Source organism: Chiloscyllium plagiosum, unplaced genomic scaffold, assembly GCF_037043375.1.
Source record: "Chiloscyllium plagiosum isolate Xiang-an unplaced genomic scaffold, Cpla_swu_hap1 HiC_scaffold_12, whole genome shotgun sequence".
NCBI classification, from domain to species: domain Eukaryota; kingdom Metazoa; phylum Chordata; class Chondrichthyes; order Orectolobiformes; family Hemiscylliidae; genus Chiloscyllium; species Chiloscyllium plagiosum.
In genome coordinates this window covers 46174786-46198469 of record NW_028270150.1, presented here as the reverse complement: position 1 = coordinate 46198469, position 23684 = coordinate 46174786, and the positions used below count along the sequence as shown (strand labels likewise).

Sequence of the window (23684 nt, the reverse complement as noted above, 5' to 3'; positions counted from 1 at the left end):
TTTTGTGGCATGGTGGAAGTATCCCTACCTCTGAACCAAGAGGTCCGGGTTCAAATCCACCTGTTACAGAGGTGTGTAATAGCATTTCAAAACAGATTGATTGAACACATCTACCCCAAACATCCTTTGCAGCAATGCAGTAGGTCTTAGATAGCTATCCATCAACAACTGTCCAGATTAGAATGGTGCTGGAAAAGCACAGCAGGTCAGGCAGCAACCGAGGAACAGGAAAATCGACGTTTCAGGCAAAAGCCCTTCATCAGGAATAGAGGCAGGGAGCCTGCAGGGTGGAGAGATAAATGAGAGGGGGGTGGAGGTGATAGGAGAAAGTAGCATAGAGTACCATAGGTGAATGTGTGTGGGGATGGAGGTGTTAGGTCAGAGAGGGGGGTGGAGTGGATAGGTGGAAAGGAAGATAGGCAGGTAGGACAGGCCATGAGGGTGGTGCTGAGCTGGAAGGCTGGAGCTGGGGTGAGGTGGGGGAAGGGGAAATGAGGAAACTGGTGAAATCCACATTTATACCGTGTGGTTGAAGTGTTCTGAGGCGGAAGATGAGGCGTTCTTCCTCCAGGCGTCGGGTGGTGAGGGAACGGCAGTGGAAGAGGCCCAGGACCTGCATGTCCACGGCAGTGTAGGAGGGGTAGATGAAATGTTGGGCCACGGGCGGTGTGGTTGATTGGTGCAGGTGTCCCGGAGATGTTCCCTAAACCGCTCTGCAAAAAGGCGTCCAGTCTCTCCAATGTAGAGGAGACCACATTGGGAGCAATGATATTGGTGGATGTGCAGGTGAAACTTTGATGGATATGGACGGCTCCTTTGGGGCCGTGGATGGAGGTGAGGGAGGTGGTGTGGGCGCAGGTTTTGCAATTTCTACGGTGGCAGGGGAGGGTGCTCGGAAAGGAGGGTGGGTTGTTGGGGGGTGTGGACCTGACCAGGTAGTCACGGAGGGAACGGTCTTTGCGGAAGGCGGAGAGGGGTAGGGAGGGAAATATATCCCTGGTGGTGGGGTCCGTTTGGCGGTGGCGGAAATGTCGTCGGATGATTTGGTTTATGCAAAGGTTGGTAGGGTGGAAGATGAGCACCAGGGGCGTTCTGTTCTTGTTATGGTTGGAGGGGTGGGGTTTGAGGGCGGAGGGGCAGGATGTGGATGAGATGCGTTGGAGGACATCTTTAACCACGTGGGAAGGGAAATTGTGGTCTCTAAAGAAGACAATTCTGTGTTCTGTGGGAGCAGATGCGGCAGAAGCGGAGGACTTGGGAATACAGGATAGCATTTTTGCAGGAGGAAGGGTGGGAAGAGGTATAATCCAGGTAGTTGTGGGAGTCGGTGAGTTTGTAAAAAATGTCAGTGTCAAGTCAGTCGTCATTAATGGAGATGGAGTGGTCCAGGAAGGGGAGGGAGATGGTCAGAGATGGTCCAGGTGAATTTAAAGTCAGGGTAGAATGTGTTGGTGAAGTTCAACAACCACAACCGCCAAACTTTGTGCTAGGCATGACTTCAAACAATGGAGAGTTTTCTACCAATTCACATTGATTTCAAGTTTGCTGAGACTCCCTGATGTTACATTTAGTCAACCTCTTGGAGATGGCGAGGACTGCAGATGCTGGAAAGTCAAGAGTCGATAAAGTGTGGAGCTGGAAAAAACACAGCAGGTCAAGCAGCATCAGAGGTACAGGGGAGTCAATGTTTCAGGTCGGGACCGATGGAAGGTTCCGACCTGAAACGTTGACTCCCCTGGGGCGGCACGGTGGCTCAGTGGTTAGTACTGCTGTCTCACAGTGCCAAGAACCTGGGTTCAATTCCAGCCTTATGCAACTGTCTGTGTGGAGTTTGCACATTCTCCCTGTGTCTGCGTGTTTCCTTCGGGTGCTCCGGTTTCCTCCCACAGTCCAAAGATGTGCAGGTCAAGTGAATTGGCCATGCTAAATTGCCCATAGTGTTAGGTGCATTAATCAGAGGGAAATGAGTCTGGATGGGTTACTCTTCGGAGGGCTGATGTGGACTCATTGGGGCAAAGGGCCTGTTTCCACACTGTCGGGAATCTAATCATTCATCAACTATAGCCTCACAGAATCTAACCCAGGAAGTGGAAATCCCAAAGAATAAGCCAGATATAAATTATGTACAGAAAATAAAATAAAAAGAAAGAAAAATGGAACTTGCCAGAAACAGAAAACAAAGCCACATAGGAAAAAGTCAAATTAAATGGTTTTCTTAGTTAAATGAATTCAAGACGAATTGAATTTTAAAAACTTGAGCTATCACCCTAGTAGCATTAGGTTTTCAGTGTCAGAGAGGTCCTTTGGCAAGAAATAAGTTTTACCACACCGTGAAAAACCACAAAAAAAATGCTCTCGCATTTACTTTTTTTTATGTTAGCAGGACATAATAAGGGCTATAACTTCATACATTTATGTGTATTTCAATAATAGTCCCCCAAGGTGTTACTTGAATAACTCATCTGAACAGAGGGCAGAGTAAAATGGACTATAATTTGTGGACCATCACATTTAACAGTGCATGTTTGTATGTTCATAGGTTGCTGTTTGATATATTCCCTAATGTTTTGGTGAATCTTTTTGCCTCACCAGTATTTTCAAAGCAAAATCCAACACCTTTTCTTCAATCTGGAAATTAACATGTTTGGCAACTTTGTTTTTGAACAATTAGTTCTGTGATGTTGCGAACATACTTCTATATTTTTGGTAGCAAAGCAATTTGCTTTTACCATAAATACAGGGGAAAAATAAAATTGATTTTAAGTCCAAAGTAGCGAAAGTATGAATAATTAATGTATGAATATAAATTAGTGGATAAAAAATAAAAGAACTGCAGATGCTAAATAAATCGGAAACAAAAGCAGAAACTGCTGGAAAAGCTCAGCAGGTCTGGCAGCATTTGTGCAGAGGAATCAGAATTAACATTTCCGGTCCGTGCCTGAGAACTCAGAAATAATTTTGTGGAAGTAGATCACTTCTGGTGCAATAATTAGGATGCATATAAGAAAGCTCTCATGATCAAACAACCAAAATTAACAATAGTAATCCAGGCAAACCATTGTCAGAGGTTGAAGACCAGCAACACATCAGATACAATAGAGAATAAACTTCCTGTCTTCGAAATTATTCAAATCAGAATTCAGATAAATATATCATGGAAATGTTGGTTGCTGAGGGACATTTAATTTCCTAAGCCTCCAAAATAGTGCAAAACTTTGGTGGCAAGGTGCATTTAGGAAGGTTAGAGGAATTACAGGGAAGATTCTTTAGATTAGATTAGATTAGATTACAGTGTGGAAACAGTCCCTTCGGCCCAACAAGTCCACACCGACCCGCCGAAGCGAAACCCACCCATACCCCTACATTTACCCCTTACCTAACACTACGGGCAATTTAGTATGGCCAATTCACCTAACCTGCACATCTTTGGACTGTGGGAGGAAACCAGAGCACCCGGAGGAAACCCACCCATTCTGTGTTAAAGAAATGCACAAACAATACCTGAGAAATGAAAATCTGGAGAATAATGGTCACATTTAGATAAAACAGATAAATAATTGATAAAGCAATCAAAGGGCACAAATGATGGAAGCCAATGGATAGGGAGTGCTCCTGATGAAAAATTAAGGAGAAAGAGGGTAAAGCAATGTAACAATGAAACTGGGGACGTACGTGAATCTCACAAGCCTATCAGTATCATCTGGATGCAAGGATGAATAGCCTGAATAGAAGAACAGCAAAATAAAAGTTCCTTAAAAGAATATTTTTTAAATGAATAGGCATCTAGGATAACAGACACTCTTCATACACAAGCATCATTTTTAATTTATTTCTTTCAGATGTTAGCAATAGACCAATATATCCAATGCCATTTCACGGAACAGAAACAGATACATGCAACCTCCAAAGTTCAAACAATGCAATCCAACAGGCAGTAATCTCTCAGTGTCAGCACTCCCCTCCAGGTAAATTATTTTTTAATTCATTTATGAATTGACCAGAAAACTCAAAACTGCTGCTAAGTTGTGTTCACACCAATCCCAGTTATTTCTTCAACAAAGACTTCACTGTTTTCTTTACTCTATTTTGACTTTCCAAATAATATGTTACGTCGGTGGAAAATGGAAATCTACCATGGTTATTATGGAATTTAGCATGCACTAAATGTGCCAAGAAACTAAGGGAAAGAAAAGAAGAAAATATGTACAAACTTTTTGTGATATTGTTCACAGAAAATCCAGTGCCACAATATTTCAAACAGCATATCATGATTATTATAGGCCAGTGGTGGGAGCTCACTATGCCCATTCAGATTTATATTCATTTTCTGTAACAGTCTCTAACCTCCCAATCCTGACACCTACCTTTGCTGAATTTAGCCACTAAACACCTTGACCGATATTGTTGCAAATTTTACCTGATGGCCTCCAAATGTGTCATGATGATCTGATCTACAAATCTTGTTCTCTAATGAGTTACCTGAGACACCCATCAATATATCTGCCTGAGATATTCTGATTTCAGTTTACAAATGTCAATTAGCTAAGTGTGCAATTTTATATGTTTTGTATAATATTTTCATTGCAGCAGGAATCTTTGAAAATAAAATTTCTGCTTCTGTTTGCTCATCAGATACTTGTAACAGGCTCCTTAATCAAACCTCTACTTGTGAAACAGAGGCAAAAGCAACTTATCCAATGAGACTCAATGTTCAACAGCCACAGACAATGACACCTTCATGTCATTCTGCTCCAAGTAAGAATCTTGAATTAATTCATTAGATTATTATTGTAAGTTGGTATTTTGGGACTTTTTTTTACAGAAGAATCATAAAATTGCCTCTCCTTTTATTTGTTCATGACATTGGGCAGAATGTTAAAGTCCAGAGGAGGGAAGGGAACTTAATTATAGAGGTTGGTTCAGCCAGAATCTCATCATCTTCCTACCTCTGCAATGATAGTTCCAGTTGGGAAGGCTGAAGTTCTACATTCCTATTCCACTGTCAACTTAGGCCCTTAGGTGAACAATGACTGACCATTTCAGGGCCTATTCCTGCCTGGGCTGCAATTATGTCAGTTCCAGTTGAGATCAGACAGTCAGCTTAGTCCAAATAGTTAACCAGTGTGGACAGACTGTCAGTTGTGGAGAGGGGCTCCCTCAGTTTGCTGTCATCTTGCATGATTGAACATCCACACATTGAGCAAGGGTAATGGCTGCTGATGACCACACCTGAACGCTTGATTCTGATATCACTCTTCGTCTAATGTGTCAGAACAATGCCCTTCTTTAGGAGTCAATGGAATGCCAACTCCATCTCCAAGTCCTTTGTTTTTATTCTCTTGGACATGGACAGTGCTGATTGGCCAGCAATTGTTGCCTGACCCAAGCTGCCTTTGAGAAAGTGATGGTGAGCTGTCTTCTTGAATCAACGCAATTCATGTGCTGTAGGAAGAGCCATAATGCCCTTAGAGAGAGAATTCCAGGATGTTGACCCAGCGACAGTGAAGGAATGATAATATATCCTAAATCGGGATGGTGAGTGGCTGGGAGGGGAACTTGCAGGTGATGGTACTTCCATGATGTTTGCTGCCCTTGTCCTTCTAGATGGAAGTGGCTATTGGTTTGGAAGGTGTTGTCTGAGGATCTTTGGTGAATTTCTGCGGGGCATCTTGTAAATTGTACACATTGCTCCTGCTGCTGCTGAGCGTTGGTGGTGAAGGGAATGGATGCTTGTGGATGTAATGCCAATCAAGCAGTCTGCTTTATCCTGGATGGAGTCAAGCATTGAGTGCTATTGAAGTTGCACCATTCAGGAAAGTGGGAAGCATTCCATCACATTCCTCACTTGTGCCTTGCAGATGGTGGGCAGGCTTTGGGCTGTTAGGAGGTGAGTTGCTCCTTGCATTATTCCTAGCCTCTGACCTGTTCTTGTAGTCACTTGTGGTTGTGTGGTAAGTTCAATTAAGTTTCTGGTCAATGATAACCTCCAGGATGTTGACAGTGGGGAATTCAGTGATGGCACTACCATTGAATGTCAAGGAGTAGTCTTATTGGATTGCATCTTATTGGAGATGGTCATTGCCTGGTATTTATGTGGCGTGAATTTTACTTGCCACTTGTCAGCTCGAGCCTAGACATTGTCTGGATCTTATTGGAGGAGAAAGTGAGGTCTGCAGATGCTGGAGATCAAAGTTGGAACTTTATTGCTGGAACAGCACAGCAGGTCAGGCAGCATCCAGGGAACAGGAGATTCGACGTTTCGGGCACAGGCCCTTCTTCAGGAATGAGCAGAGAGTGTTCAGCAGGAGAAGATAAAAGGTAGGGAGGAGGGACTTGGAGGAGGGGAGTTGGAAATGTGATAGGTGGAAAGAGGTCAAGGTGAGGGTGATAGGTCGGAGTAGGATGGAGGCGGAGAGGTCAAGAAGAAGACTGCAGGTCAGGAAGGCGGTGCCGGGCTGGAGGGATCCGGCTGAGACAAGGTGGGGGGAGGGGGGATGAAGAAACTGGTGAAGTCCAAGTTCATCCCCTGCGGTTGGAGGGTTCCCAGTCGGAAGATAAGACGCTCCTCCTCCGACCGTCGGGTTGTTGTGGTTTGGCGGTGGATGAGTCCAATGACCTGCATATCCTCGGTGGAGTGGGAGGGGGAGTTGAAATGCTGTGCCACAGGTTGGTTGGGTTGGTTCGTCCGGGTGGCCCAGAGGTGCTCTCTGAATCGCTCCGCAAGTAGGCGGCCTGTCTCCCCAATATAAAGGAGGCCACACCGGCTGCAGCGGATGCAGTAGATGATGTGGGTGGAGGTGCAGGTGAATCTGTGGCGGATATGGAAGTTTCCCTTGGGGCCTTGGAGAGAAGTGAGGGGGGAGGTGTGGGCGCAAGTGTTGCACCTCCTGCGGTTGCAAGGGAAGGTGCCGGGAGTGGAGGTTGGGTCGGTGGGGGGTGTGGATCTGACAAGGGAGTCGCGGAGGGAGTGGTCTCTACGGAAAGCTGATAGGGGAGGGGAGGGAAATATATCCTTGGTGCTGGGGTCTGTTTGGAGGTGGCGGAAGTGACGGCGGATGATGCGCTGTACATGGAGATTGGTGGGGTGGTAGGTGAGGACCAGTGGGGTTCTGTCCTGGTGGCGGTTGGAGGGGCGGGGCTCAAGGGCGGAGGAGCGGGAAGTGGAGGAGATGCGGTGGAGGGCACCGTCGACCACGTCGGGGGGGAAATTGCGGTCCTTGAAGAAGGAGGCCATCTGTGTTGTACGTATTTTGAACTGGTCCTCCTGGGAGCAGATGCGGCGGAGACGAAGGAATTGGGAGAATGGGATGGCGTTTTTACAGGGGGCAGGATGGGAGGAGGTGTAGTCCAGGTAGCTGTGGGAGCCCTCCTGCCCAAAATCCACAAACCTGACTGCCCCGGACGACCCATCGTCTCAGCCTGCTCCTGCCCAACCGAACTCATCTCGGCATACCTCGACACGGTCCTGTCCCCATTAGTCCAAGAACTCCCCACCTACGTTCGTGACACCATCCACGCCCTCCACCTCCTCCAGGATTTCCGCTTCCCCGGTCCCCAACGCCTCATCTTCACCATGGACATCCAGTCCCTGTTCACCTCCATCCCCCATCACGAAGGACTCAAAGCACTCCGCTTCTTCCTTTCCCGCCGTACCACCCAGTACCCTTCCACCGACACCCTCCTTCGACTAACCGAACTGGTCCTCACCCTGAACAACTTTTCTTTCCAATCCTCCCACTTTCTCCAAACAAAAGGAGTAGCCATGGGCACCCGCATGGGCCCCAGCTATGCCTGCCTCTTCGTAGGGTATGTGGAACAATCCATCTTCCGCAACTACACTGGCCCCACCCCCCATCTTTTTCTTCGCTACATTGATGACTGTATCGGCGCTACCTCGTGCTCCCACAAGGAGGTTGAACAGTTCATCCACTACACTAACACCTTCCACCCCGACCTCAAATTCACCTGGACAGTCTCGGACTCCTCCCTCCCCTTCCTAGACCTTTCTGTTTCTATCTCAGGCGACCGAATCAATACGGACATCTACTACAAACCTACCGACTCCCACAGCTACCTGGACTACACCTCCTCCCATCCTGCCCCCTGTAAAAACGCCATCCCATTCTCCCAATTCCTTCGTCTCCGCCGCATCTGCTCCCAGGAGGACCAGTTCAAAATACGTACAACACAGATGGCCTCCTTCTTCAAGGACCGCAATTTCCCCCCCGACGTGGTCGACGGTGCCCTCCACCGCATCTCCTCCACTTCCCGCTCCTCCGCCCTTGAGCCCCGCCCCTCCAACCGCCACCAGGACAGAACCCCACTGGTCCTCACCTACCACCCCACCAATCTCCATGTACAGCGCATCATCCGCCGTCACTTCCGCCACCTCCAAACAGACCCCAGCACCAAGGATATATTTCCCTCCCCTCCCCTATCAGCTTTCCGTAGAGACCACTCCCTCCGCGACTCCCTTGTCAGATCCACACCCCCCACCGACCCAACCACCACTCCCGGCACCTTCCCTTGCAACCGCAGGAGGTGCAACACTTGCGCCCACACCTCCCCCCTCACTTCTCTCCAAGGCCCCAAGGGAAACCTCCATATCCGCCACAGATTCACCTGCACCTCCACCCACATCATCTACTGCATCCGCTGCAGCCGGTGTGGCCTCCTCTATATTGGGGAGACAGGCCGCCTACTTGCGGAGCGATTCAGAGAGCACCTCTGGGCCACCCGGACGAACCAACCCAACCAACCTGTGGCACAGCATTTCAACTCCCCCTCCCACTCCACCGAGGATATGCAGGTCATTGGACTCATCCACCGCCAAACCACAACAACCCGACGGTCGGAGGAGGAGCGTCTTATCTTCCGACTGGGAACCCTCCAACCGCAGGGGATGAACTTGGACTTCACCAGTTTCTTCATCCCCCCTCCCCCCACCTTGTCTCAGCCGGATCCCTCCAGCCCGGCACCGCCTTCCTGACCTGCAGTCTTCTTCTTGACCTCTCCGCCTCCATCCTACTCCGACCTATCACCCTCACCTTGACCTCTTTCCACCTATCACATTTCCAACTCCCCTCCTCCAAGTCCCTCCTCCCTACCTTTTATCTTCTCCTGCTGAACACTCTCTGCTCATTCCTGAAGAAGGGCCTGTGCCCGAAACGTCGAATCTCCTGTTCCCTGGATGCTGCCTGACCTGCTGTGCTGTTCCAGCAATAAAGTTTCAACCTGGATCTTATTGCATTTGAAAGTGGACTGCTTCAATATCTGAAGAATCAAAAATGATGCTGAAGATGGTTCGGCCGAGGGCACTACTTGAGGAACTCTGCAGCAGTGTCCTGAAGTAGAGAAGACTGACATTCATCTTTTTATGTGTCAGGTTAAGCTCCAACCAGCAGAGTTTGCCTCCTGATACCCATTGATTCCAGTGTTGCTAGGACTTCCTGATGCCTCATTCAGTCAAATGCGGCCTTGGTATCAAGGGCTATCACTCTCACAGGACCATTGCAACAGACTAAAACGCAAATGACTATTGAACTTGAGCAACAGAAATAAAACTCATTAAATAAAACAATGAACTGCGAATACTGGAGATCTGACACGAAAATAGTTCTGATGAAGAGTTACCAGACTTGAAATGTTGAGTGTGCTTTCTCTCACAAATGCTGCCAGACCCGGTGAGTTTTGCCAGCAATTTCTGTTTTTGTTTGTGATTTAACCCATGATGCTTTTATTTTCTTAAATTGCAGCACATTGCCTTACACGAAGTGCTGATGAGCAACCTTCTGAGAAGATATACAACTGTTGTTTCTTGCACAAACCGCTTTCTATTCCTGCAGATGTCTTGAAAGACATTGCCTCAAGTAAGTACCAAACTCTTATGAATTCATATTTTAGAGAAAGATATGGTGTTAGCAAATTTTAAAAAGCTTTTCTTCTAATTTTTAATAAATACTGATTCGGCAGGAGGCAGCTTGAAGGCAAAGTAAGTGTTTAGCTTTTCTTGATAGCATGGAAATAGGACTGTTGCAAAGTAATAAAGTAGCTATGACAATAGCTGACTGAGAAATTACTGTAAAATAAAATCTGATCACAATAAGCAAACAAAAACATGACAAGTGATTCTGAACCAAGTTGTATACAAATTTGTAGAACTCTTGCAGTGTCAAAGGAAGCCATGTCAATAATTGAGTGTAAAAGCTTCAGCAGAAAGGAGGACAAATAGAGGAGCTAAATAGTTATATTATTCATTGCAGTGTTATCCAATCTGTTAGCCATGCAATTAGACACACATACCTTATAGAGAAGCAGGTACAGCAAAATGTATTTTGAATAAACCTGCGCATCTTTGCCATGAATATAAATTGCAGTGGCTTGCAGCCTGGTACAAAGTATGCTGCAACCACACAGCAAGTTTTTTTTGTATCATCTGCTAATTTCTTTATCGTGCCTCCTACATTTAAATATTAATTTAAATAACAGCAAGCGTGTAGTACGATATTATGTATGCTGCTGAATGGTTGTAAGTTTCAGCAGAGGGCTAACACATGAGAGGCTAGTTGCACATAGCTGGCACTGTTTAAAGCCAATTTTATACTCCTATAGGCATGGTGCATTCTGGATGCAGCAAAGACTAGAACTGTTTGAAAAAACATTCCGGGGATAAGAGCAAGAGTGAAAATAGTGCAACAGACCAAATGTGTTCAAAGATTGTCAGCTACAGCTACAGGCTAAAAAAAAGTTCTCTTCCATCATGAGTCTAGAAGGACTTCCAGGGAGTTACAAAAAGGGCAGTGGGAAAAGGCAATCATTGTCACTGATTCCAGACATCTCATTCTGAGGATCTTTCCACAGAAAAGCTAAAGTTCTCCATTCTTAGCAATATCTACATAATTGCCCTTTGAAATCTTTTTAAGTACAATCACAGGAATAGGACATTCAGCCCATTATGCCATTGATACACAAAACATTATCAACCTCTACTTTAAATAGCCTAGAAGTCTAAGCTTCCACAGCCTTCCATGGTAGAGAATTTCAAAGATTCACCACCCTATTGTAAAAATAAATTCTCTTCTTTTATCTTTCTTTTAATGTGACCAGAATTGTGAGCAGTTACTCTTAACGGTGGCGTAACTAGAATTTTATAAATTTTTAAAGTAACTTTTTTGGTCTGACATATTGTGCCTCGACCAATGAAAGGAGCTGTTCTGTATCCCTTCTTAAACCACCTTATCTAATGGCCGCACTTGGAGTATTGCGTACAGTTCTGGTTGCCACATTATAGGAAGGACGTGGAAGCATTGGAAGGGGTGCAGAGGAGATTTACCAGGATGTTGCCTGGTAAGGAGGAAAGGTCTTATGAGGAAAGGCTGAGGGACTTCAGGCTGTTTTCATTAGAGAGAAGGTTAAAAGGTGACTTAATGGAGACATACAAGATGATCAGAGGATAAGATAGGGTAAACAGTGAGAGCCTTTTCTTCAGATGGTGATGGCTAGCATGAGGGGACATAGCTTTAAATTGAGGGGTGATAGATATAGGACAGATGTCAGAGGTTGCTTCTTTACTCAGAATAGTAAGGGCGTGGAATGCCCTGTCTGCAAAAGTAGTAGACTTGCCAACTTTCAGGGCATTTAAATGGTCTTTGGTTAAATATTTGAATGATAATGGAATAGAGTGGGTTAGAAGGGCTTGAGGTTGGTTTAACAGGTCGGCGCAACATCAAACACTGAAGGGCCTGTACTGCTGAAGATCTAGACCCTTCCAAAGGTGGCTCTTGGTTCGAGATCGGTCAAAAGAATCAACGGAATGCAGTCTGTTTAAAGCAAGGTTACCAGTTTAATAAGTTAAGGCAGCCTGGTGCAGATTGGTCCAGCAACACAGAGGTTAAAAGTTTCTGTGTTCCGTGGAGAAATGGCACAATTACATTCAAAAATTACACATTATTTATGTTTTTTTATAAGAGATAGTACAGCCTTAATTATAAGAAAAGACCAATCACATATAATAAGGTGACATGATTTACAGCAGGTTAATCCAATGATATTTCCTGGGAAAAGACTTTTAATTAAAAGAAAAGTCCAATCAACTGCAATATAGTGACATGATTGACAATAGGCTAATCCAATGATATTCCCTCGGAAAGGGTTCTTAATTTACGTAGATCACCATCCCATGGTATCAGTTCAAGGTTAGTTCAAATACCAAATCACTGTCTTATGATTCATATTATGAAAAATCTATTGTTCTCTCTTATCTCTAAATACAACAAACTTAACAAAGCATCAGTTCAAGTTCACAGAGTCAAATCATTACTTGCAGCCATTTTGTTCTGTTATTTTAAATTGAAAAGCCATTTTGTGGTTAATAAAAATCCAAATATACTTGTTGCTTCTGTCAACATCCTAAATTCAAATTTTAGATCCTCACATAGAACATAATGTTCTATGATCTACGTTCCTGCTAGCTTCAGAGTCTAGGACATGGGACTGTAGTTTTCTCTGCCTTTCCATACATTAAGGAACATGAATGCAGAGTCCTTGTTAGTCCTGTCCAGATACACAAACTCTCAGTTCTTCTACCTATCTAACCAGTCCATTGATATCATCTTGTAATTTAGTGTTATCTTCCAACTATCAACCACACAGCCAGTTTTTATATCCTCCAGAATTTTTTTTAAATGCCTCCTGCATTTATAATATAAACCATTGATATAAACCACAATTAGTGAGTGATCCAGTATTGAACCCTGCAGAATCCTATTGTAACCAGCCTGGCAGTCAGAAGCACATCTGTTAACCATAACCTTTGCTTCCTGCCACTGAGTGAATTTTCAATCCTATATGTAATCTCCCCTTAGATTTCCATGTGCTCTTACTTTTCATCAAAAGACAACCTTAAATTCCCTACCTGCACTTGGGCGTCTTTGTCACCTTCTCAAAAACACAATCAGGATAGTCTGACAAGATCCATGTTTATCCTTGATTATTCCATGTTGTTTTGAGTTCTGATGTATACTGCCTGTCAGAATGTTTTCCAGAATTCGCTTATCACCAAGTTTGGACTGACTTCCATATTTACCTCTTCTTCCCTATTTAAACAATGGTACACTATTAGCATTCCTCTGATGCCACATCTGTAGACAGACACGACTAAAAAATGATGATCAGAACCTCCACTATTTTCTCCCTTCCTTCTCTAAGCAACCTGAAATATGTTTCATCTATCCCAGGCAATTTATCTGCATTCAAAGATGCTAAATCCCTAAATATTTCCTTTGAGCCTGTTTATCCAATCCGACATTGCATACTTTTGCTTAATTGCAATGTCTAAATCATCCCTCTCTTATAGAAGGACAGAGGCAAAGTATTAATTTGATGTCTAAAAGGTCTTCCTTTTCTAATCTTCTTACACTTTGCATTTTTATGAAAAAGACTTAAATATCTTTGGATTTCCTTGAACATTCTCTGTAATACACACCTACATTTAAGATTCATAGCTTCACAAATTTAGTACTGCTACAAATGTTAATTCACATCCTGCAGCTTGGTGACAAGAACCCTACCCTCATTATGGCAGTGTGTGCAGATTATAATAGTTCACTAATTATTGAAACACAGATGAGGGCCCCTTCTCAACAATCCAAGCAGCAAAACTGTTACACCAGAGCCCCAGTTGGTCTCATCTGTGATGCTTTGAGTAAATGGCTCTCCTTGTAATTCATGCCGGTCCCATGTTGTTGTTTCAGCCTGACAATGACACTTGTGTTCATGATCACACAGAACCTGAGCACCAGGTCATTATCAGCTCTTTCGAAGGACTCCTACTTTGAAGCATATTTAAAAATGGGCCTTCCACTAAACACAAAAACAATGTATAGTTCCAACCAACCCCTACTCATGCCCCATTCTCCTTGGTGCCAGTTCAACCTCAAATTGACTGAGTGAAAGAGTACTTGAGAGCCAGGATCTCAAACTCCAAACTCAGATCATAGATCACCAGGCAGCAGTCACGTTCTTGATTGAATATGCTTCAGAGACTTGGACAACCCATAATTGCACCTCAAAGCACTGGAAAAATGCTACCAGTTGTGTTTATGTACGATCTTCCAAATCCATTGGTAACAAAACCAGTTAAACAGCAGAATCATTTTCCAGATCGACTTGCCAATCATTGAATCAAAAATAAGCTGCACTGATGGGACATGTTATTTGTATGGCTGACACCACACTCCCAAAGCAAAGGCTCTATTCAGAACTCATCCTCTTGTAAGAAATGCTACAGTGATTACATCAAAGCATCTATTGAGAGGTCCAACAATCCTATTGACTCATGGGGTTGCATAGAACATAGAACTGTACAGCACAGAACAGGCCCTTCAGCCCACAATGCTGTGCCGACCATTGATCCTCATGTATGCACCCTCAAATTTCTGTGACCTTATGCATGTCCAGCAGTCTCTTAAATGTCTCCAATGACCTTGCTTCCACAACTGCTGCTGGCAAGGCATTCCATGCTCTCACAACTCTCTGTGTAAAGAACCCGCCTCTAACATCCCCTCTATACTTTCCTCCAACCAACTTAAAACTATGGCCCCTCGTGTTAGCCATTAGGCCCAAGGACAGAGCCCTGTGGAATACCACTCACTACTGACTTCCAGGCAGAATATTTTCCTTCTACTACCACTCGCTGTCTTCTGTTGGCCAGCCAATTCTGTATCCAGACAGCTAAGTTCCCCTGTATCCCATTCCTCCTGACCTTGGGGAACCTTATCAAATGCCTTGCTGAAGTCCACATCCACAGCTCGACCCTCATCAACTTTTCTAGTCACATCCTCAAAGAAGTCGATAAAGTTTGTGAGGCATGACCTGCCCCTCACAAAGCCATGTTGACTGCATTTAATCAAGCCATGCTCTTCCAGATGGTCATAAATCCTATCCCTCAGAATCCTTTCTAACACCTTGCAGACGACAGACATGAGACTTACTGGTCTGTAATTGCTGGGGATTTCCCTATTTTCTTTTTGAAGAGAGGAATTACATTTGCCTCTCTCCAGTCCTCAGGTACGACTCCAGTGGAGAGTGAAGATTCAAAGATCTTCGCAAGTGGCGAAGCAATTGCATTTCTCGTTTCCCAAAGCAGCCGAGGACAAATCTGGTCCCGGCCTGATGACTTGTCAATCTTAATGTTTGACAAAATTTTCAGCACATCAGCTTCCTCTATCTCTATCCATTCCAGCATACACACCTGCTCTTCAAAGGTTTCATTCACTACAAAGTTTGTTTCTTTCGTAAAGGACAGATGCAAAAAACTCATTTAGGGCTTCCCCTACCTCCTCAGACTCCACACACAAGTTCCCTATGCTATCCCTGATCGGCCCTACTCTTTCTTTGACCATTCTCTTATTCCTCACGTAAGTGTAAAATGCCTTTGTGTTCTCCCTAATCAGTACTGCCAAGCCTTTCTTGTGCCCCCTCCTGGCTCTCCTCAGACCATTTTTGAGTTCCTTCCTCTCCTGCCTATAATCCTCTAGAGCTGAGCTTGACCCTAGCTTCTTCCACCTTATGTAAGCTACCTTCTTCCTTTTGACGAGAAGCTCCACCGCTCTCGTCATCCAAAGTTCCTTTATCTTACCCCTTCTTGTCTGTCTCAGAGGGACATATTTATTCATCACTCGCAACAACTGTTCCTTAAACTGTCTCCACATGTCTATAGTGCCTTTACCATGGAACAATTGCTCCCAGTCCATGCTTCCTAACTCATGTCTAATCGCATCATAGTTTCCTCTTCTCCAATTAAATATCCTCCCATTTTGCCTAATCCTCTCCTTCTCCATAGCTATGTAGAATGTGAGGCAGTTGTGGTCACTATCACCAAAATGCTCTCCCACCACAAGATCTGATACCTGCCCCGACTCGTTTCCGAGCACCAATTCTAGAATGGCCTCTCCCCTCGTCGGCCTGTCACCGTACTGAGTTAGGAAACCCTTCTGAACACACCTTACAAAAACAGTTTCATTCAAATCTTCTGCTCGAAGGAGGTTCCAATCATTATTGGGAAAGTTAAAGTCACCCATTACAACAACCCTACTGTGTCCACACTTTTCAAAATCTGCCGACCTATGTTTTCTTCCATCTCCCTGCTGCTATTGGGGGGCCTGTAGTAAACCCCTAACGAGGTGACTGCTCCCTTGCTGTTCCTAATTTCCACTCTTACCGACTCGGTAGGCAGATCCTCCTCGACAATGGAAGCTTCTGTAGCTGTGATACTCTCTCTGATTAGTAGTGCTACACCCTCTCCTCTTTTTCCCCCCTCCCTATTCTTTTTAAATGCTCTAAATCCTGGAACATCCAGCAACCATTCCTGCCCCTGAGAATCCCATGTCTCTGTTATGGCCACAACATCATAGCACCAGGTACTGATCCATGCTCTAAGTTCATCACTTTTATTCCTGATACTCCTTGCGTTAAAGCAAACACATTTTAACTGATCCCTTGGTTCCTTCCCAGGAAAATCCTTCCCACTAGCTGGTCTACCTCTTGCTATTGCCTCATCTGCATCAACTCTCACCTCCGGTATACAGCTCAGGTTCCCACCCCCCTGCCATACTAGTTTAAACCCTCTCGAACTACTCGAGCACACCTTCCACCCAGGACATTAGTCCCCTTCCAGTTCAGATGCAACCTATCCTTCTTGTACAGGTCCCACCTTCCCCAGAAGGCATCCCAATTATCTACATATCTGAAGCCCTCCCTCCTACACCAGCTGCGCAGCCACGTGTTAAGCTGCGCCCGCTCCCTGTTCCTCGCCTCGCTATCTCGTGGCACCGGTAGTAAACTAGAGAACACTACTCTGTTCGTCCTGCTTTGCAGCTTCCATCCTAACTCCCAGAAATCATTTTTTATATCCTCGATCCTTTTCCTGGTTATATCATTAGTGCCAATATGTAACACGATTTCTGGCTGTTCGCCCTCCCCTTTTAGAACCTTATACACCCAATCGGAGACGTCCCGGACCCTGGCACCAGGGAGGCAACATACCTTCCGGGAATCCCGAATCTGACCACAAAATCTCCTGTTGATTCCCCTAACTATCGAGGCACCTACCACGAGTACTTTTCTATTCTGCCCCCTTCCCTTCTTTGCCACAGTGTCAGGCTCAACGCCAGAGAACTGACTGCTATGGCTTTCCTCTGGTAGGTCATCCCCCCAGCAGTATCCAAAACGGTATACTTATTGCTGAGGGGAATGTCCACAGGGGATCTCTGCACTGTCTGTCTGTCCCCCTTTCCTCCCCCACCTGTAACCCATCTATCCTTGTCCTGAGCCTTAGGAGTGACCAACTCCCGGTAACTCCTCTCAATTACCCCCTCAGCCTCCCGAATGATCCATAGTTCATCCAGCTCCAGCTCCAATTCCCTAACACGGTTTTCAAGGAGCTGGAGTTGGGTGCACTTCTCGCAGACGTAGCCAGTGGAGACGTGTGCCATGTCTCCCACCTGCCACATTCTGCAGGAGGAGCAAGCAACTGCCCTAGCGTCCATACCCCACTTATCTGAACACCCACTCGGTACTAAAGTAGAAAGCTTAGTTCAAGTTGCTATACAATTAATAACAAACTTATATTCAATAGAGGAAGTTTAGAATGAACCTTACCTTATTAACTAGGTTAGAGGAGGAGGGCGGGTGGGAGACGCTACAGTTGTAGAGTCTCGGGTTTAGCCGCCTTGCTGATATATATGGTCACTGCTTTCCTTTGTTTGACTTGTGACCGATAAAAGTGCAAAGGCTCATTTGGGAAGGGACTAAACACGTCAAGAATAAGTCAAGTTGTAAGAAGTGCACATTCACCACATGCTCTTTATTGGACTTCTTAGCCATCTCGGACCCCATCAAACCAGACTGGAAGCAGGCCATCCTCAATTCCAAGGGATTGTCTGAAAAAGAGTGAGAGTAGGTGACTGAATGAGGAGAGAGCTGGTAAAGTGACAGGCTTGCAGAGCAAAGTTGCAGAGCCAGGTATTAAGAAGATATTTCTTGTTGCTCACTAGTCCTCCACTGATTTGAAATGATGGCTTAAATATGGAGAAAAGTGGATTGAATAAATACATCACCATGACAGCAGCAAAGTTAACAGGCATGCACCAGTATAATATGCTGGGCATACTTGCACACCAACCACACTCAGCATTTCATTGTAGCTGCCACAAAACTACTTGGCAGTAATTGATGGTATCATTGGAGAAGCCTGACATTTACTGCAAAGTTACATACACACTTTGCCAATTCCTGTCTGGCCAGGCTGAGCACATTGAGCAGCACCCTCCAGCATAGCTTGTCTAGTCTATCTTCTTTCTAATGCAGGAGTTAACAACAAACTGGGAGAACTTATGAATGTCACTTGCTCCAGTCTGGAGAGTCTTAATGTAAAGAAATTAGGGCCTCCTACCCTTACAGCCACCAACAACATTTGAACTTGCCCTTCCCTGAAGTTGCAAGTCTAATTGCAAGAGGCAGCAAATTTTTCTTAGTCCTTCTTCCACAAACTAGAGACAAAAGACAAACTGTATCTGGCTGAGGTAGAGTTGGTGAAATGCTTCCAGAAAACATCAGGTGGATAAGGCTTTTCGTTGAGAGTTCTTTTTGCAGCCTAACCTCTATTTTGCTGCCTCTGCTCAACTACCCTCCCTGCAGCCTAAAGGATTCTTCCACATCCAGCAGAGATTTTCCTGCATGTCTACTGTGTCCGTTGCTCCCGATGTGGTCTCCTCATCACTGGGGAGACAGGACGCCAACTTGCAGAACGTCTCTGGGACACACAGACTAAACAACCTCACTGCCCTGTGGTGAAACACCTAAATCTCCCTCCCACTCCGTCAAGGACATGCAAGTCCTGGGAATTCTCCACCACCAGATTCTAGCCACCTGATGCCTGGAGGAAGAATGCCTCATCTTCTGCCTTGGGTCCCTCCAACCACACGGGATCAATATTGATTTCACCAGTTTCCTCATCTTCTCTCCCCCCATTTTATCCCAGATCCAACTCAGCGCCACCCTCTTGAACTGTCCTGCCTGTCCATCTTCTTTCCTACCTTTATACACACCCTCCACTCCGACCTATCACCATCACTCCCTGCCTTCATCTACCTATCACATTCCCAGCTACCTCCCCACCCCCCGCCATTTATCTCTCAGCCCCCTTGGGCATCCCCCACATTCCTGATGAAGAGCTTATGCTCGAAACATCAACTCTCCTGCTCTTCGGATGTTGTCTGACTGGCTGTGCTTTTCCAGCACCACACTTTTTGACTCTGATCTCCAGCATCTGCAGTCCTCACTTTCTCCTACATTAAGAAAGATGGTACCTACAGCACTAAATAACTGATAGCAATTGGTCTGACCTGAATCCTTGATGTCAATACCTAGATCTTCTCTGCATGCACTAAGCATTATCACTCCCTGTCTTAACCAACTTTGATAAACTTTGTAGACCACGAGTCATTCCACAGCCTCAAACAGAGCCAATTGAAATTAATCAACAATTAAACTGAAAGGAATTGTATATTAACTAGTGTTGGTTTGGGATATGTTCTTACTACTGTACAACAAACATGAGCCGTGTATGTTTTGACAAGGCGGTAACTGGATTGGTGAAGCTGAAAATGGCAGTGGTGATATCAAGTCAATGTTACATCCTGAGTATTGATGTAATGCAACTGATCTGTATGTCAGTTCTAATACCCACATGAATGCCCTCACCAAGTTTGAATCTGGCATAAAATGTGCTTACAACAGCAATGCCATTGTATTAGCACCGAAATTATAAATGCTACGTAAACCAGTTTTAGGGTAATTTTTTTTTAATGTTTCACCTAGTAGGTAATCATGAAATTCTTCAAAAACAATGAAGTTATATATAAAAGAGTTTGTTTTAATTTAAAATACACAATATACTTTTTTTTAATTTCAGTATTCTTCTTGCCATAAAAGAAAGAATATTAAGTAGTGTTCTAGTCTGATTGTGTTATGTATATTTTTCACTTTAATAAGAAAATGGAGTGATGGAATACAGACCTGAAGAGCTACCAGCTGATGGAAATAACATCATATTCAACAAAAGTCTGATAATTGATGCTGCTAACCAGCCAAGGAGAGAGAAAATAAAACTCCCAGCAGCCATTTTAAGCTCAAAGCCAGGTTCACAACCTAATCAAAGGGTAAGAATTATGCTGAATAAATGTATTAGTGTTAATTAAATGACATCCATATTAAATAATAAAAACAGAAAATTCTGGAAATATACAGCTAGTCCAGCAACATCTGTGACAGAGACAGAGTTAATGTTTCAGGTTGATGATCTTTCATCAGTGCTTCCTGTTACCCCTTTTCCCAACAATTCCTTACTGAAAATCTATTATATTTCAAAATTTCCCAGTTCTAATAAAAGACCATCATCCTGAGATGTTAATTTTGCCTCTCTCCACAGTTGCTGCCTGACCTGAATGTTTCAGGCTTACAGTATCTGTATATGTGTCATCTCATTTAAAACATCTCAATCCAGTTTCTACAACATTGAAACAGTCCTTGTGAAAATCACAAATGATGTCTCATGTGACTATAGCAAGCTATCCCATCCTTTTCAATGTAGCTTCAGCCTTTCATTTGGATGACCACACACTCCAACCCTATATCTTAGCCGTCGCAAAGACTACCTACTTCCTCCACCTCTATAACATCCTCCAATGTTTCCCCTTTGTTTTGTCGAGTTCAGTAGTCTTGCTGTTGGTTACATTCCTGTTTAATCATGCTAGTGAGCCACATACAATGGCTTCTCTTCCTGCTGTCATGGTGTTAACTCTGGAGTTCCACCTTGACTGCTTCGTATTCGTTATCGCCCCCCCAGTGGAATCATCCAAGTTCCAAACATATGCAGGCAACACGCAGCTGTACCTCACCATCATTACCTGTCACAAACTGGTCCACTGCCTCTGATGTGTTAGATCATTAGAATACAGAAAACCGAGGTATTGGGAGACCATTTTCCCTATGACCCTACTCCATCTTTCGTACAAACCATGGCTGATCTACCATCTCAATGTCAGTGTCCTGCACAATGAGCACATACCATGATATATTTAACATCCACACATCTCTTGATCCTGAAGAAGGGCTTATGCCCGAAACGTCGATTCTCCTTCTCCTTTGATGCTGCCTTACCTGCTGCGCTTTTCCAGCAACACATTTTTAATCTCTTGATCTCTGCCTTGAATATACTTATTGACTGAACCTCCTCAGTTCTGTAGTGTGAAGAATTCCAAAGATTCACCAGACTTTTATCCTGAAACTTGTACCTTGGTTTTGTCTAACCCTATAAGAATTTTGTATGTTTCAATGAGATCACCCTTCATTCATCTGAACTCTAGGAGGCAAAGGGCCAGTTTCCTAAATCCATCCTCTTAGGCTCATACCACTATCCTAGAGATCGATCTGGTGGATCCTTGTTACATTCCCTCTATGGCTTCTTCATTCTTCCTTAATTAAGGCAACTAAACAATACACAGTGGTCCAAGTGCTTAAACAGGAAGCATATAATTGTACAAATTGATAGGTCAGAATATAAAAACAACGAAGAATGACAAAAGGATTAACAAGGAGAGAAACAATCTACAAATATAAAACAGAAAGTAAGAGTTTCTATAGATACTTAAAAAATAAGAACTAACAAAGTGAGTATTGGACCTGTAGAAAGTGAGTCTGGGAATGAAAAATAAAAAGGGAGCAGATGAATTGAACAAATATTTTGCATCTATCTTTACTATAGAATATATGAGGAACCTCCCAGAAATAGCTACAAATCACAAAATAAAAGGGAGAAAATTAAGAAAATTATACTCACTATTGAAATAGTTCTAACAATCTACTTGGTACGATGAGCTGAAAAATCCCAAGATCCTGATTGACTTCCTCTCTAGGATTTTAAAATAAATTGTTAGATTTCTGATCCATTGGTTTTAATTTTGTAAATTCTCTTGATACTGCAGCTGTGGGTAAAGATGTTTGAGAGAGGCTCTGTGAGAGGAAAGACTAGGTACCAAGGAATAGAGAGGTCTACACGTTCCTTGTGGGTGCTCTTCAGAGTCCCTTCAGAGAGGAATCATAACTTAAATGGCTTGGTTTGATCATGGAACATCTTCCCACCATCTTCACAAGGTTTCTCTATAATGACTTCCCCTGTGGACATAATGAAAATTGCAGTTAGAACCAACAAAATCCAATTTTTTTTATATTTAAAGACAGACCCTACTGGTTTCATGCAGGTCCCATTGTTTAGTAGAGCACATTAACATTGAGATCAAGGAAGCCTGTCTTCTATTAAGTCACTTGACACTGTCAACTCAAGTGACAATTTCTGCAAAGCGGTTAGTATTAAATTGCCTTTAAAAATTTTACATTTATTCCTTGCAGTTTACTGTTATTGAAGAGCCAGTTAGAAGGAAAGTCAATACAGTATCAATTGCTGGCCCCAAAGCAGATGGTATATTAACAAAACCAATTCGAGGCTTCGAACTTTTTCCAAGAAAGGTGAACTTCGGTGTCCTTCAAGAGGGTTTTACCTATGCGTACACTGTCGAGCTGAAGAATGTTGGAATAGACACATGCAGGTATTTTCTTCTGTATCTTATGTTCACTTACCAAACTCAAATGACAATAAAATGTCTTCATTTTGCTTATTTTTAACCTGAAAACTGCCATACTTGAATTGAAAATATCATCATTTTGAAGGGGAAAATAGGGATGAATGCTTGACTATTGGCAAGGTTAAGTTGATATTGAAGGGATAACACACTGACATATTTACTCTACACCAGCAAGAATTTACTTTAAGTGTCACTAGTGAAACAGTATAATAATATACTGCTCTGCACCTATCCACCAAGAGCATCTGAGAACTTTATTATGATCTAATTTATAATTTCTGTGCACAAATGACAGCTAAAACTAAGAATCAGTAAGGAAACAGTGAGATAACAGGTCAACACTTATGCAACAGTCAATTTTCATCTTCTATTTTGACATTGCTGATATGGCCAAGAGAAACTAATTTTACTTTCTAAAAAAAAACCATTTATTGTATGTGGGTGTTGCTGACTGACATTTATTGCCCATCCCGAGTTGCCCTTGAAGAAATTGGGCTGCCTTCTTGAACCAGTGCAGTCCATCTTGTACAGGTAGATCCACAATTCCATTAGGGAGGGAGATCTCAGACTTTGAACTAGTGACATTGAGGGAATGTGATATATCTGGATGTAGGTTTGCTCGCTGAGCTGGAAGGTTCGTTTTCAGACATTTCATCACCATACTTGGGAACATCTTCAGTGAGCCTCGAGATGAAACACTGGTGGTGTAACCCGCTTTATATTTATATGTTTGGGTTTCCTTGGTTTGGTGATGTCATTTCCAGTGGTGACATCATTTCCTATGGTGATGTCATTTCCTGTTCTTTTTCTCAGGGGGAGGTAAATGGGATCCAGGTCAATGTGTTTGTTGATAGATTTCCAGTTGGAATGCCATGCTTCTATGAATTCTCGTGCGTGTCTCTGTTTGGCTTGTTTTAGGATGGATATGTTGAAGTGGTGTCGAAGTGGTGTCCTTCCTCATCTAAGGATACTAGTGAGAGTGGG

General features: G+C 43.8%; 1 protein-coding gene across 7 annotated transcripts in view; it reads left to right on the top strand.

The window, feature by feature from the left end:
- spag17 (sperm associated antigen 17) overlaps nucleotides 1-23684 on the top strand; it is a 228948-nt gene that overhangs the window by 187413 nt on the left and 17851 nt on the right. For 4 of the 7 annotated variants that reach the window (XM_087992764.1, XM_087992765.1, XM_043700962.2 and 1 more), the window contains exons 47-51: nucleotides 3840-3965; nucleotides 4633-4755; nucleotides 9756-9869; nucleotides 20053-20219; nucleotides 22468-22664. In XM_087992764.1, the coding sequence (XP_087848890.1) occupies nucleotides 3840-3965; nucleotides 4633-4755; nucleotides 9756-9869; nucleotides 20053-20219; nucleotides 22468-22664 (727 nt within the window). Of the gene's footprint in view, nucleotides 1-3839; nucleotides 3966-4632; nucleotides 4756-9755; nucleotides 9870-20052; nucleotides 20220-22467; nucleotides 22665-23684 lie in introns of those variants that run through there. The other 3 variants (XM_087992766.1, XM_087992768.1, XM_087992767.1) reach the window with 3 other exon arrangements.